At 47.0% G+C, this 12,866-nt stretch overlaps 1 protein-coding gene across 2 annotated transcripts in view; it reads right to left on the bottom strand.

The window, feature by feature from the left end:
* Positions 1 to 12,866, bottom strand: part of ANO3 (anoctamin 3) — a 955,742-nt gene that overhangs the window by 30,046 nt on the left and 912,830 nt on the right. For both annotated transcript variants that reach the window (XM_073658056.1, XM_073658057.1), the window contains exons 20-23: positions 12,483 to 12,540; positions 10,194 to 10,291; positions 7,985 to 8,130; positions 5,903 to 6,055 (exon numbers count right to left, since the gene is read on the bottom strand). In XM_073658056.1, the coding sequence (XP_073514157.1) occupies positions 5,903 to 6,055; positions 7,985 to 8,130; positions 10,194 to 10,291; positions 12,483 to 12,540 (455 nt within the window). The remainder of the gene's footprint in view (positions 1 to 5,902; positions 6,056 to 7,984; positions 8,131 to 10,193; positions 10,292 to 12,482; positions 12,541 to 12,866) is intronic.

Genomic DNA, 12,866 nt, shown 5'->3' with positions numbered 1-12,866 from the left:
GGGGTGCCATGCATATCAGGATTGGGGATGAGGGAGCCATGCATACCAGGATTGGGGATGAGGGGTGCCATGCACACCAGGATTGGGAATGAGGGAGCCATGCATACCAGGATTGGGGATGAGGGAGTCATGCATATCGGGATTGGGGATGAGGGGTGCCATGCATACCGGGATTGGGCATGAGGGGTGCCATGCATACCAGGATTGGGCTTGAGGGGTGCCATGCACACTGGGATTGGGCATGAGGGGTGCCATGCATACCGGGATTGGGCATGAGGGGTGCTATGCATACCGGGATTGGGCATGAGGGGTGCCATGCATACCGGGATTGGGCATGAGGGGTGCCATGCATACCGGGATTGGGCATGAGGGGTGCCATGCATACCGGGATTGGGGATGAGGGGTGCCATGCATACCGGTATTGGGGATGAGGGGTGCCATGCATACTGGGATTGGGGATGAGGGGTGCCATGCATACCGGGATTGAGGATGAGGGGTGCCATGCATACCGGGACTGGGGATGAGGGATGCCAAGTATACCAGGATGTGGGTGAGGGGCCCATGCATACCAGATATCAGGATGAGAGATACCATACATACCACGATAGGGATGAGGGATTGGGTACCATGCATACCAGGATAGGGATGAGGAGTACCACACATACCAGGATTGGGGATGAGGGGTGCCACGCATACCAGGATTGGGGTGAGGGGTGCCACGCATACCAGGATTGAGGGTGACGGGTGCCATGCATACCAGGATTGGGGGTGAGGGGTGCCATGCATACCAGGATGGGGATGAGGGGTGCCATGCATACCAGGATAGGATGGTGGAGACAGGATGGGGGCAGCACAAATACCAGGAGGGGGGCAGCACATACCAGCATGGGAGACCATATACCAATAAAAATGCTCGCCACCCGGGCATAGAGCGGGTTCAACAGCTAGTTTTATATATTAAGAAAAACCATGGATTTCCCTGAAATAAGGCATCAGATCACATATATCAAGGTATCATTCTATTAAACTCTCTATGACCTACACGCCCATATAGATGGCTTAGGGGGTTGATCCCACTGACAGATTTCCCTTCAGGGAAACAACAAAAGTCAAAACTCTGTCCTACAAGCATGATTTATGGATCATTCACATGTACATCAATGTATCTAAATACATACCTATATCAGTTGCTCGAGCAGGCATGGGTCTTCTCCACTGTGTGACAAACTTATAAGCATCCACACATACCAGGATTGGGGTGAGGGGTACCACACATACCAGGATTGGGGGGTGAGGGGACCATGCATACCAGGATTGGGGGGTGAGGGGTGCCACACATACCAGGATTGTGGGATGAGGGGACCATGCATACAAGGATTGGGGGGTGAGGTGTACCACACATACCAGGATTGGTGGGTGAGGGGACCATGCATACAAGGATTGGTGGGTGAGGGGACCATGCATACAAGGATTTGGGGGTGAGGGGTACCACACATACCAGGATTGGTGGGTGAGGGGACAATGCATACCAAGATTGGGGGGTAGGGGTACCACGCATACCAGGATTGAAGGGTGAGGAGTACCACACATACCAGGATTGGGGGGTGAGGGGACCATGCATACCAGAATTGGAGGGTGAGGGGTACTACGCATACCAGGATTGGAGGGTGAGAGGTACCACACATACCAGGATTGGGGGGTAAGGTGACCATGCATACAAGGATTGGGGGGTGAGGGGACCATGCATATACCAGGATTGGGGGGTGAGGGGACCATGCATACCAGGATGAGGGGTACCACACATACCATTATTGGGGGACGAGGGGCCCATGCATACCAGGATTGGGGGGTGAGGGGACCATGCATACCAGGATGAGGGGTACCACACATACCATTATTGGGGGATGAGGGGCCCATGCATACCAGGATTGCGGGGTGAGGGGACCATGCATACCAGGATTCGGGGTGAGGGGACCATGCATACCAGGATTGGGGGATGAAGGGACCATGCATACCAGGATTGGGGGGTGAGGAGATCATGCATAACAGGATTGGGGGGTGAGGGGTGCCATGCATACCAGAATAGAGATGAGGGGTACCATACATACCAGGATAGGAATGTGAGGTACCATGCATACCAGGATGAGGGATGGGGTGCCATGCATACCAGGATGAGGGTTACCATGCATACCAGTATAAGAATGATTGGTGCCATGCATACTAGGATGATGGATTGGGTGCCATGCAAACCAGGTTTCTGGGATGAGGAGGCCATACATACCAGAATTGGGATGAGGGGTGCCATGCATATCAGGATTGGGGATGAGGAGCCCATGCATACCAGGATAGGGATGAGGAGTGCCATGCATACCAGGATGGGAGTGAGAGAGCCATGCATACCAGGATTGGGGATGAGGGGTGCCATGCATATCAGGATTGGGGATGAGGGGTGCCATGCATACATACCAAGATTGGAGATGAGGGGTGCCACGCATACCAGGATTGGGGATGAGGGGTGCCATGCATACCAGGATTGGGGATGAGGGGTGCCATGCATACCAGGATTGGGGATGAGGGGTGCCATGCATATCAGGATTGGGGATGAGGGATCCATGCATACCAGGATTGGGGATGAGGGGTGCCATGCATACCAGGATTGGGAATGAGGGAGCCATGCATACCAGGATTGGGGATGAGGGAGTCATGCATATCGGGATTGGGGATGAGGGGTGCCATGCATACCGGGATTGGGCATGAGAGGGTGCCATGCATACCGGGATTGGGCATGAGGGGTGCCATGCATACCGGGATTGGGCAAAAGGGGTGCTATGCATACCGGGATTGGGCATGAGGGGTGCCATGCACACTGGGATTGGGCATGAGGGGTGCCATGCATACCGGGATTGGGCATGAGGGGTGCTATGCATACCGGGATTGGGCATGAGGGGTGCCATGCATACCGGGATTGGGCATGAGGGGTGCCATGCATACCGGGATTGGGCATGAGGGGTGCCATGCATATCGGGATTGGGGATGAGGGGTGCCATGCATACCGGGATTGGGGATGAGGGGTGCCATGCATACCGGGATTGGGGATGAGGGGTGCCATGCATACCGGGATTGGGATGAGGGGTGCCATGCATACCAAAATAGGATGGTGGAGACAGGATGGGGGCAGCACAAATACCAGGAGGGGGGCAGCACATACCAGCATGGGAGACCATATACCAATAAAAATGCTCGCCACCCGGGCGTAGAACAGGTTCAACAGCTAGTTTTATATATTAAGAAAAAACATGGATTTCACTGAAATAAGGCATCAGATCACATATATCAAGGTATCATTCTATTAAACTCTCTATGACCTACACGCCCATACAGATGGCTTAGGGGGTTGATCCCACTGACAGATTTCCCTTCAGGGAAACAACAAAAGTCAAAACTCTGTCCTACAATCATGATTTATGGATCATTCACATGTACATCAATGTATCTAAATACATACCTATATCAGTTGCTCGAGCAGGCATGGGTCTTCTCCACTGTGTGACAAACTTATAAGCATCCACACATACCAGGATTGGGGTGAGGGGTACCACACATACCAGGATTGGGGGGTGAGGGGACCATGCATACCAGGATTGGGGGGTGAGGGGTGCCACACATACCAGGATTGTGGGATGAGGGGACCATGCATACAAGGATTGGGGGGTGAGGTGTACCACACATACCAGGATTGGTGGGTGAGGGGACCATGCATACAAGGATTGGTGGGTGAGGGGACCATGCATACAAGGATTTGGGGGTGAGGGGTACCACACATACCAGGATTGGTGGGTGAGGGGACCATGCATACCAAGATTGGGGGGTAGGGGTACCACGCATACCAGGATTGAAGGGTGAGGAGTACCACACATACCAGGATTGGGGGGTGAGGGGACCATGCATACCAGAATTGGAGGGTGAGGGGTACTACGCATACCAGGATTGGGGGGTGAGGGGTACCACACATACCAGGATTGGGGGGTAAGGTGACCATGCATACAAGGATTGGGGGGTGAGGGGACCATGCATATACCAGGATTGGGGGGTGAGGAGATCATGCATACCAGGATTGGGGTGTGAGGGGTGCCATGCATACAAGAATAGAGATGAGGGGTACCATACATACCAGGATAGGAATGTGAGGTACCATGCATACCAGGATGAGGGATGGGGTGCCATGCATACCAGGATGAGGGTTACCATGCATACCAGGATAAGAATGAGGGGTGCCATGCATACTAGGATGATGGATTGGGTGCCATGCATACCAGGTTTCTGGGATGAGGAGGCCATACATACCAGAATTGGGATGAGGGGTGCCATGCATATCAGGATTGGGGATGAGGAGCCCATGCATACCAGGATAGGGATGAGGAGTGCCATGCATACCAGGATGGGAGTGAGAGAGCCATGCATACCAGGATTGGGGATGAGGGGTGCCATGCATACATACCAAGATTGGAGATGAGGGGTGCCACGCATACCAGGATTGGGGATGAGGGGTGCCATGCATACCAGGATTGGGGATGAGGGGTGCCATGCAAACCAGGATTGGGGACGAGAGGTGCCATGTATACCAGGATTGGGGATGAGGGGTGCCATGCATATCAGGATTGGGGATGAGGGAGCCATGCATACCAGGATTGGGGATGAGGGGTGCCATGCATACCAGGATTGGGAATGAGGGAGCCATGCATACCAGGATTGGGGATGAGGGAGTCATGCATATCGGGATTGGGGATGAGGGGTGCCATGCATACCGGGATTGGGCATGAGGGGTGCCATGCATACCGGGATTGGGCATGAGGGGTGCCATGCATACCGGGATTGGGCAAAAGGGGTGCTATGCATACCGGGATTGGGCATGAGGGGTGCCATGCACACTGGGATTGGGCATGAGGGGTGCCATGCATACCGGGATTGGGCATGAGGGGTGCTATGCATACCGGGATTGGGCATGAGGGGTGCCATGCATACCGGGATTGGGCATGAGGGGTGCCATGCATACCGGGATTGGGCATGAGGGGTGCCATGCATATCGGGATTGGGGATGAGGGGTGCCATGCATACCGGGATTGGGGATGAGGGGTGCCATGCATACCGGGATTGGGGATGAGGGGTGCCATGCATACCGGGATTGGGGATGAGGGGTGCCATGCATACCGGGATTGGGGATGAGGGGTGCCATGCATACCGGGACTGGGGATGAGGGATGCCAAGTATACCAGGATGTGGGTGAGGGGCCCATGCATACCAGGATGAGAGATACAATACATACCATGATAGGGATGAGGGATTGGGTACCATGCATACCAGGATAGGGATGAGGAGTACCACACATACCAGGATTGGGGATGAGGGGTGCCACGCATACCAGGATTGGGGTGAGGGGTGCCACGCATACCAGGATTGAGGGTGAGGGGTGCCATGCATACCAGGATTGGGGGTGAGGGGTGCCATGCATACCAGGATGGGGATGAGGGGTGCCATGCATACCAGGATAGGATGGTGGAGACAGGATGGGGGCAGCACAAATACCAGGAGGGGGGCAGCACATACCAGCATGGGAGACCATATACCAATAAAAATGCTCGCCACCCGGGCGTAGAACGGGTTCAACAGCTAGTTTTATATATTAAGAAAAACCATGGATTTCCCTGAAATAAGGCATCAGATCACATATATCAAGGTATCATTCTATTAAACTCTCTATGACCTACACGCCCATATAGATGGCTTAGGGGGTTGATCCCACTGACAGAATTTCCCTTCAGGGAAACAACAAAAGTCAAAACTCTGTCCTACAAGCATGATTTATGGATCATTCACATGTACATCAATGTATCTAAATACATACCTATATCAGTTGCTCGAGCAGGCATGGGTCTTCTCCACTGTGTGACAAACTTATAAGCATCCAGTCTTATTTCAATGATATTGTTCAGCAATGCCAGGAGAGGAGCCAATGGGAAGGCAGCTACAAAGATTGTGGTAAATCCAAACTGTACAACTAAATAATAACAAATCATTATATATTAGAACCTCCAATTATTTCTTTCTGGTAGCAAGAATTTCAGGAACAATATCATTCAAAGTTTATCAGATGTAGACAGCCAGGCATATCCTATTATACATGTATGAGGTTTACTTTGAATATATCATAAAAGTTCTTTGTGGAAAAATTATTTTAACAAAGAAAAAGACCGTCTAATCCAGGTCAGCAACCTTCAGCAGTCTAGCTGTTATCGGAGGATGCTGATCCCTAATCTAAACTATTGTACAATGTAATGTAAGCTTAGAATCAGATGAGGACAGTGTTCCTGCCTAAAGTCCCATGTGCTGATCTCATAGGCTATGTGCCCACGATGCAGAAATGCTCCGGATTTTTCCTGAGCGTTTCTGCATCTCTCTGGCAGAAAAAATGCATGCGGATTGTACATGTGGATTGTACATGCGGATTGTACATGCGTTTTTCCTGCCAGGGACATGCGGAAGTGAAGCGTTCTTCACATGCATTTCCACATGCGGGTTGTCAAGCGCTTTCCAAGCAATTTTAGCATCACTTGGAAAGAGCTTGACAACTTGGTCACATTATATAAATCCATGCAAACGGCATGCATTTATATAGTGTGACCGAAAGAATGGTAAAAAATAAAAAATAAATATTATACTTACCTTCTGATGGACCCCGGTGTCCTTGTCTCGGCTTGCTGGCAGCTCGCGGTAGATTAAAGGACCTGCCGACGTCAGCGGTCACGTGACCCGTCACATGACTAAATGACGTCACCGCAGGTCCTTGAATCCACCGCGAGCTGCCGGCAAGCCGAGACAAGGACACCGGGGTCCATCAGAAGGTAAGCATAATATTTATTTTTTATTTTATTCTTTTTTTTACAGGTACTATGGTACCCGGGTCCGGAGAAGAGTCTCCTCTTCTCCAAACCCGGGTACCATCCGCACATTGAAATACATGTAATCTGCATGTACAGATGCAGTAATGCGTAATCCATGCGTTTCAATGCAAGTCAATGGCGGCGAAAAATCCGCGCTTCCGCAAAATAATTGGTAGTGCAGCGGATTTTTCCGCAATGATAATCCGCAACGGAAATTTACACAGCATGTGCACGGCACATGCGGATTATCATTGGGGAACAAGGCAGACCTTCTACCAAGCGTTTTTTAAGCGTTTCTGCAGCGGAATTGCCGCTGGGGAAATGCTTAAAAAACGCATAGTGGGCACACAGCCTTACAGTTCTTTAGTTCTTCATCTGGATAGACAATAATGACTGTAATCATATGGCAATATTACCATACAAGTTAGACACTACACTTGACCTCAGTATAAGCTTATGGCAGATCATGCATAAATAAGATCCTAAAGGGGTTTTCCCACAAACAAAAGTTCATTTTAATCAATAGATCTTGGAATAATAATAGCTTCCACAATTGGATGTGTTTAAATAAAATGTTCCCGTGCTGAGATAATCTTATAAATGTGCCCCTGCTGTGTACTGTGTAATGGCTGAGTCTGATCGTACAGGAACATGGTCTGATCATACCACAGCTCCTGGGCAGGGGAGGAAGCAAAAGAGTATACAGACATTACAGCTGGGGATCAGAGCTGATTGTTTTTGTGAATGAAACTCATTTCTCTGCCTGGTTTTAAACAATGTTTTACTTCAAAGAAAGAATCAGCTGTGATCCCCTGCTGTAATGTCTGTATATTCTTTTGCTCCCCTTCCCTGCCCAGAAGCTGCGGTATGATCAGACCATGTCCTTACACAGTACACAGCAGGGACACATTTATAAGATTATCTCAGCACAGGAACATTTTATTTAAATACATTCAGTTGTGGAATTTAATTATTCCAAGATTTATTGATTAAAAATAACTTTTATTCGTGGGGAAAACCCCTTTAAGATTTCCTTTCTTATTTACCCATTTCTAAGTACTCTTCCATCAAACCATGAGCATTCATGGGCTGCAGGTTCCAGTCTTTTTCCCACTGGGGTAATGTTAACTTGCTTTCTATAGCTTGTCCTCCTTTCTTGATTTTCCTTCTAGACCACCAATTTTGAAGAAGTCTAATGGAAATATAAAAATATTTACAATGTATATCAATCTGTTCTGGAGTCCAGGACTAAGTTAGAATAAAACACTAAGGGAATCAATGTGACTATGATAATAAAATAAATTGCTGCAATATACAGTTAGGTCCATATATATTTGGACAGAGACAACATTTTTCTAATTTTGGTTCCAGACATTACCACAATGAATTTTAAACAAAACAATTCAGATGCAGTTGAAGTTCAGACTTTCAGCTTTCATTTGAGGGTATCCACATTAAAATTGGATGAAGGGTTTAGGAGTTTCAGCTCCTTAACATGTGCCACCCTGTTTTTAAAGGGACCAAAAGTAATTGGACCGATTAAATAATTGTAAATAAAATGTTCATTTCTAGTACTTGGTTGAAAACCCTTTGTTGGCAATGACTGCCTGAAGGCTTGAACTCATGGACATCACCAGACGCTGTGTTTTCTCCTTTTTTATGCTCTGCCAGGCCTTCACTGTGGTGATTTTCAGTTGCTGTTTGTTTGTGGGCCTTTCTGTCTGAAGTTTAGTCTTTAACAAGTGAAATGCAAGCTCAATTGGATTGAGATCAGGTGACTGACTAGGCCATTCAAGAATATTCCACTTCTTTGCTTTAGTAAACTCCTGGGTTGCTTTGGCTTTATGTTTTGGGTCATTGTCCATCTGTAGTATGAAATGACGACCAATCAGTTTGGCTGCATTTGGCTGGATCTGAGCACACAGTATGGCTCAGAATACATCAGAATTCATTCGGCTGCTTCTGTCCTGTGTCACATCATCAATAAACACTAGTGACCCAGTGCCACTGGCAGCCATGCATGCCCAAGCCATCACACTGCCTCCGCCGTGTTTTACAGATGATGTGGTATGCTTTGGATCTTGAGCTGTACCATGCCTTCGCCATACTTTTATCTTTCCATCATTCTGGTAGAGGTTGATCTTGGTTTCATCTGTCCAAAGAATGTTCTTCCAGAACTGTGCTGGCTTTTTTAGATGTTTTTTAGCAAAGTCCAGTCTAGCCTTTTTCTTCTTGATGCTTATGAGTGGCTTGCACCGTGCAGTGAACCCTCTGTATTTACTTTCATGCAGTCTTCTCTTTATGGTAGATTTGGATATTGATACGCCTACCTCCTAGAGAGTGTTGTTCACTTGGTTGGCTGTTGTGAAGGGGTTTCTCTTCACCATGGAGATTATTCTGCGATCATCCACCACTGTTGTCTTCCGTGGGCGCCCAGGTCTTTTTGCATTAATGAGTTCACCAGTGCTTTCTTTCTTTCTCAGGATGTACCAAACTGTACATTTTGCCACTTCTAATATTGTAGCAATTTCTTGGATGGGTTTTTTCTGTTTTTGCAGCTTAAGGATGGCTTGTTTCACCTGCATGGAGAGCTCCTTTGACCGCATGTTTAATTCACAGCAAAACCTTCCAAATGCAAGCACCACACCTCAAATCAACTCCAGGCCTTTTATCTGCTTAATTGAGAATGACATAACGAAGGGATTGCCCACACCTGTCCATGAAATAGCCTTGGAGTCAATTGTCCAATTACTTTTGGTCCCTTTAAAAACAGGGTGGCACATGTTATGGAGCTGAAACTCCTAAACCCTTCATCCAATTTTAATGTGGATACCCTCAAATGAAAGCTGAAAGTCTGAACTTCAACTGCATCTGAATTGTTTTGTTTAAAATTCATTGTGGTAATGTCTAGAACCAAAATTAGAAAAATATTGTCTCTGTCCAAATATAAATGGACCTAACTGTATGTGTGTTTTTAGCTTTACAAAATAAAATTATAAGCTAGCCATGCAAACGTAGGCGTTTCTATGTTCAATGAAACATCTTCACAAAAGGTTTTTCTGTTTTGATGGGAGATTGTTATTCTCAAACATATTTTGCTGGAAACTCACATTCTACAAGTATTTCACATTAACAGAAGCTTCTAATGTCTACATATACATGGCCTAACTTGACCAAGTATGGTTAACTTCGGCTTCTCTAACAGAAATGTCTAATATGTAACACATATACAATTTGTGTAATGTAACTACTTACGGATATCCAAGTTCCATAAAGTTATTCCACATTTGTTTTAAAACCATGATGACTCCCATTTGTAAGCAGAGATCTATGAGACAGCCACTCGGGTGACACTAAAGAAAAATGATCAACAAAAATAAGTTCATACATATGTGAATAAACATGTCTATACACAGAAAAAATGCATTAGAGAGTATTTTATGGAAAAGAAAGTTAGGATACAGGGCAAATTCAATCCTCTGCAGTCCTTCATCAATTCATTGAATGGATTGACTCATCTGGACAAAACCTCCCCCATCATACTGCATGGATATCAGATGGGGGTCCATTTAATTTAAGTCAGGGTAGAGAATGTATACAAAGTGTGCTTCAATGGAACGATCAGCTACTGAAAGAGAAAATGTGACCATCACATTTTCGCACAAAGATAGCAGATGATAACTGAGGACTTCAGTGGCCGGAGGCATTATTGTCACTTTTCACAGGAGTGTTCCGTTAAGGTATTGTAACGTAAATTCCAACAGCCTTGATTTCTTACAGCGGCGGCGGTAAATAGAGACACCGAGGATCGGACAGTGAACATCGAGCAGCTCAGTAACTTGAGTATTAGTTGTTTTAATTTTTTATTCTATATCTTAAGTTTGTTATACTCTGGGGTCTCAAGAGACCCCAGAGCATAATAAGGAACATTCAACTTGCAAAGGAAAAATTAGCTGAAAATCGAATTTCCCTGTAAAATCAGCCTAATTTATCAAATTCAAATCTTGGCTGATTTGATCTTTTCTTTTTGTCAGCCAACTTTTCCAGATTCACAAATAAAAAATATGACTACAGCTAAATGGGATGAATTAATATACTTAGATATACACTGCTCAAAAATATAAAGGGAACACTCAAATAACACATCCCAGATCTGAATGAATGAAATATTCTCATTGAATACTTTGTTCTGTACAAAGTTGAATGTGCTGACAACAAAATCACACAAAAATCATCAATGGAAATCAAATTTATTAACCAATGAGGCCTGGATTTGGAGTGACCCCCAAAATTAAAGTGGAAAAACACACTACAGGCTGATCCAACTTTGATGTAATGTCCTTAAAACAAGTCAAAATGAGTCTCAGTATTGTGTGTGGCCTCCACGTGCCTGTATGACCTCCCTACAAAACCTGGGCATGCTCCTGATGAGGTTGCGGATGGTCTCCTGTGGGATCTCCTCCCAGACCTGGACTAAAGCATCCGCCAACTCCTGGACAGTCTGTGGTGCAACGTGACGTTGGTGGAAGGAGCGAGACATGATGTCCCAGATGTGCTCAATCAGATTCAGGTCTGGGGAACGGGCGGGCCAGGCCATAGCTTCAGTGCCTTCATCTTGCAGGAACTGCTGACACACTCCAGCCACATGAGGTCTGGCATTGTCCTGCATTAGGAGGAACCCAGGGCCAACCGCACCAGCATATGGTCTCACAAGGGGTCTGAGGATCTCATCTCGGTACCTAATGGCAGTCAGGCTCCCTCTGGCGAGCACATGGAGGGCAGTGAGGCCCTCCAAAGAAATGCCACCCCACACCATTACTGACCCACTGCCAAACTGGTCATGCTGAAGGATGTTGCAGGCAGCAGATCGCTCTCCACAGCGTCTCCAGATTCTGTCACATCTGTCACATGTGCTCAGTGTGAACCTGCTTTCATCTGTGAAGAGCACAGGAAGCCAGTGGCGACTTTGCCAATCCTGGTGTTCTGTGGCAAATGCCAAGCATCCTGCATGGTGTTGGGCTGTGAGCACAACCCCCATCTGTGGACGTCGGGCCCTCATACCACCCACATGGAGTCGGTTTCTAACCGTTTGTGCAGACACATGCACATTTGTGGCCTGCTGGAGGTCGTTATCCAGGGCTGTGGCAGTGCTCCTCCTGTTCCTCCTTGCACAAAGGCTGAGGTAGCGGTCCTGCTGCAGGTGTTGACCTCCTATGGCTCCCTCGACGTCTCCTGGTGAACTGATCTGTCTCCTGGTAGCGCCTCCAGCCTCTGCACACTACGCTGACAGACACAGCAAACCTTCTTGCCACAGCTCGAATTGATGTGCCATCCTGGATGAGCTGCACTACCTGAGCAACTTCTGTGGGTTGTAAAGTCCGTCTCATGCTTCCACGAGTGTGAAAGCACAACCAACATAAAACCAAAGCCTACGTGATGTATTTCAGCAACATTGGTTGGCACCCAGTTTTCTAGAAACAAATATTGCTAAGCGATCAATAAGTAGAATTTTTAAGAACCGGACAAAAGACAGTCACGATTTACCTCCTCCAGCCTCCATCTTTGGAAAAGTCTGTTATATTTTCCAGGTCTCCCGGCAAATCTGTAAAGAATGAACATCATTTTTTTAATTAAATCTCTAAATCAGTACAGTACACATGTTTAATCTCCATTCAGTATGTAAGTACATCTTTATATTTAAGGAGCTATATTGCTGAAGACAAGATGGCTAACATTTGCAGGTTGTGGTCAGACAGGGTTTTGAATATTTACCCTCAATCCTTTTTGCAGTACAATCTTGTAAGACTTGTTACATACTTTGAACTGACTGGGAAATCCCAAAGTTCAGCTTGAACCCTCGGGGTATAATAGTTGGCAGCACTTACAGCTTTACGTTTAGTAAAACACATGCATTGTATAATATCCAAA

Source organism: Phyllobates terribilis, unplaced genomic scaffold (genome assembly GCF_046119375.1).
Source record: "Phyllobates terribilis strain yellow unplaced genomic scaffold, ASM4611937v1 Scaffold_13__5_contigs__length_258822181, whole genome shotgun sequence".
NCBI classification, from domain to species: domain Eukaryota; kingdom Metazoa; phylum Chordata; class Amphibia; order Anura; family Dendrobatidae; genus Phyllobates; species Phyllobates terribilis.
Note: the sequence above shows the minus strand (reverse complement) of the source record. Positions and strands in the feature narration are given on the sequence as shown.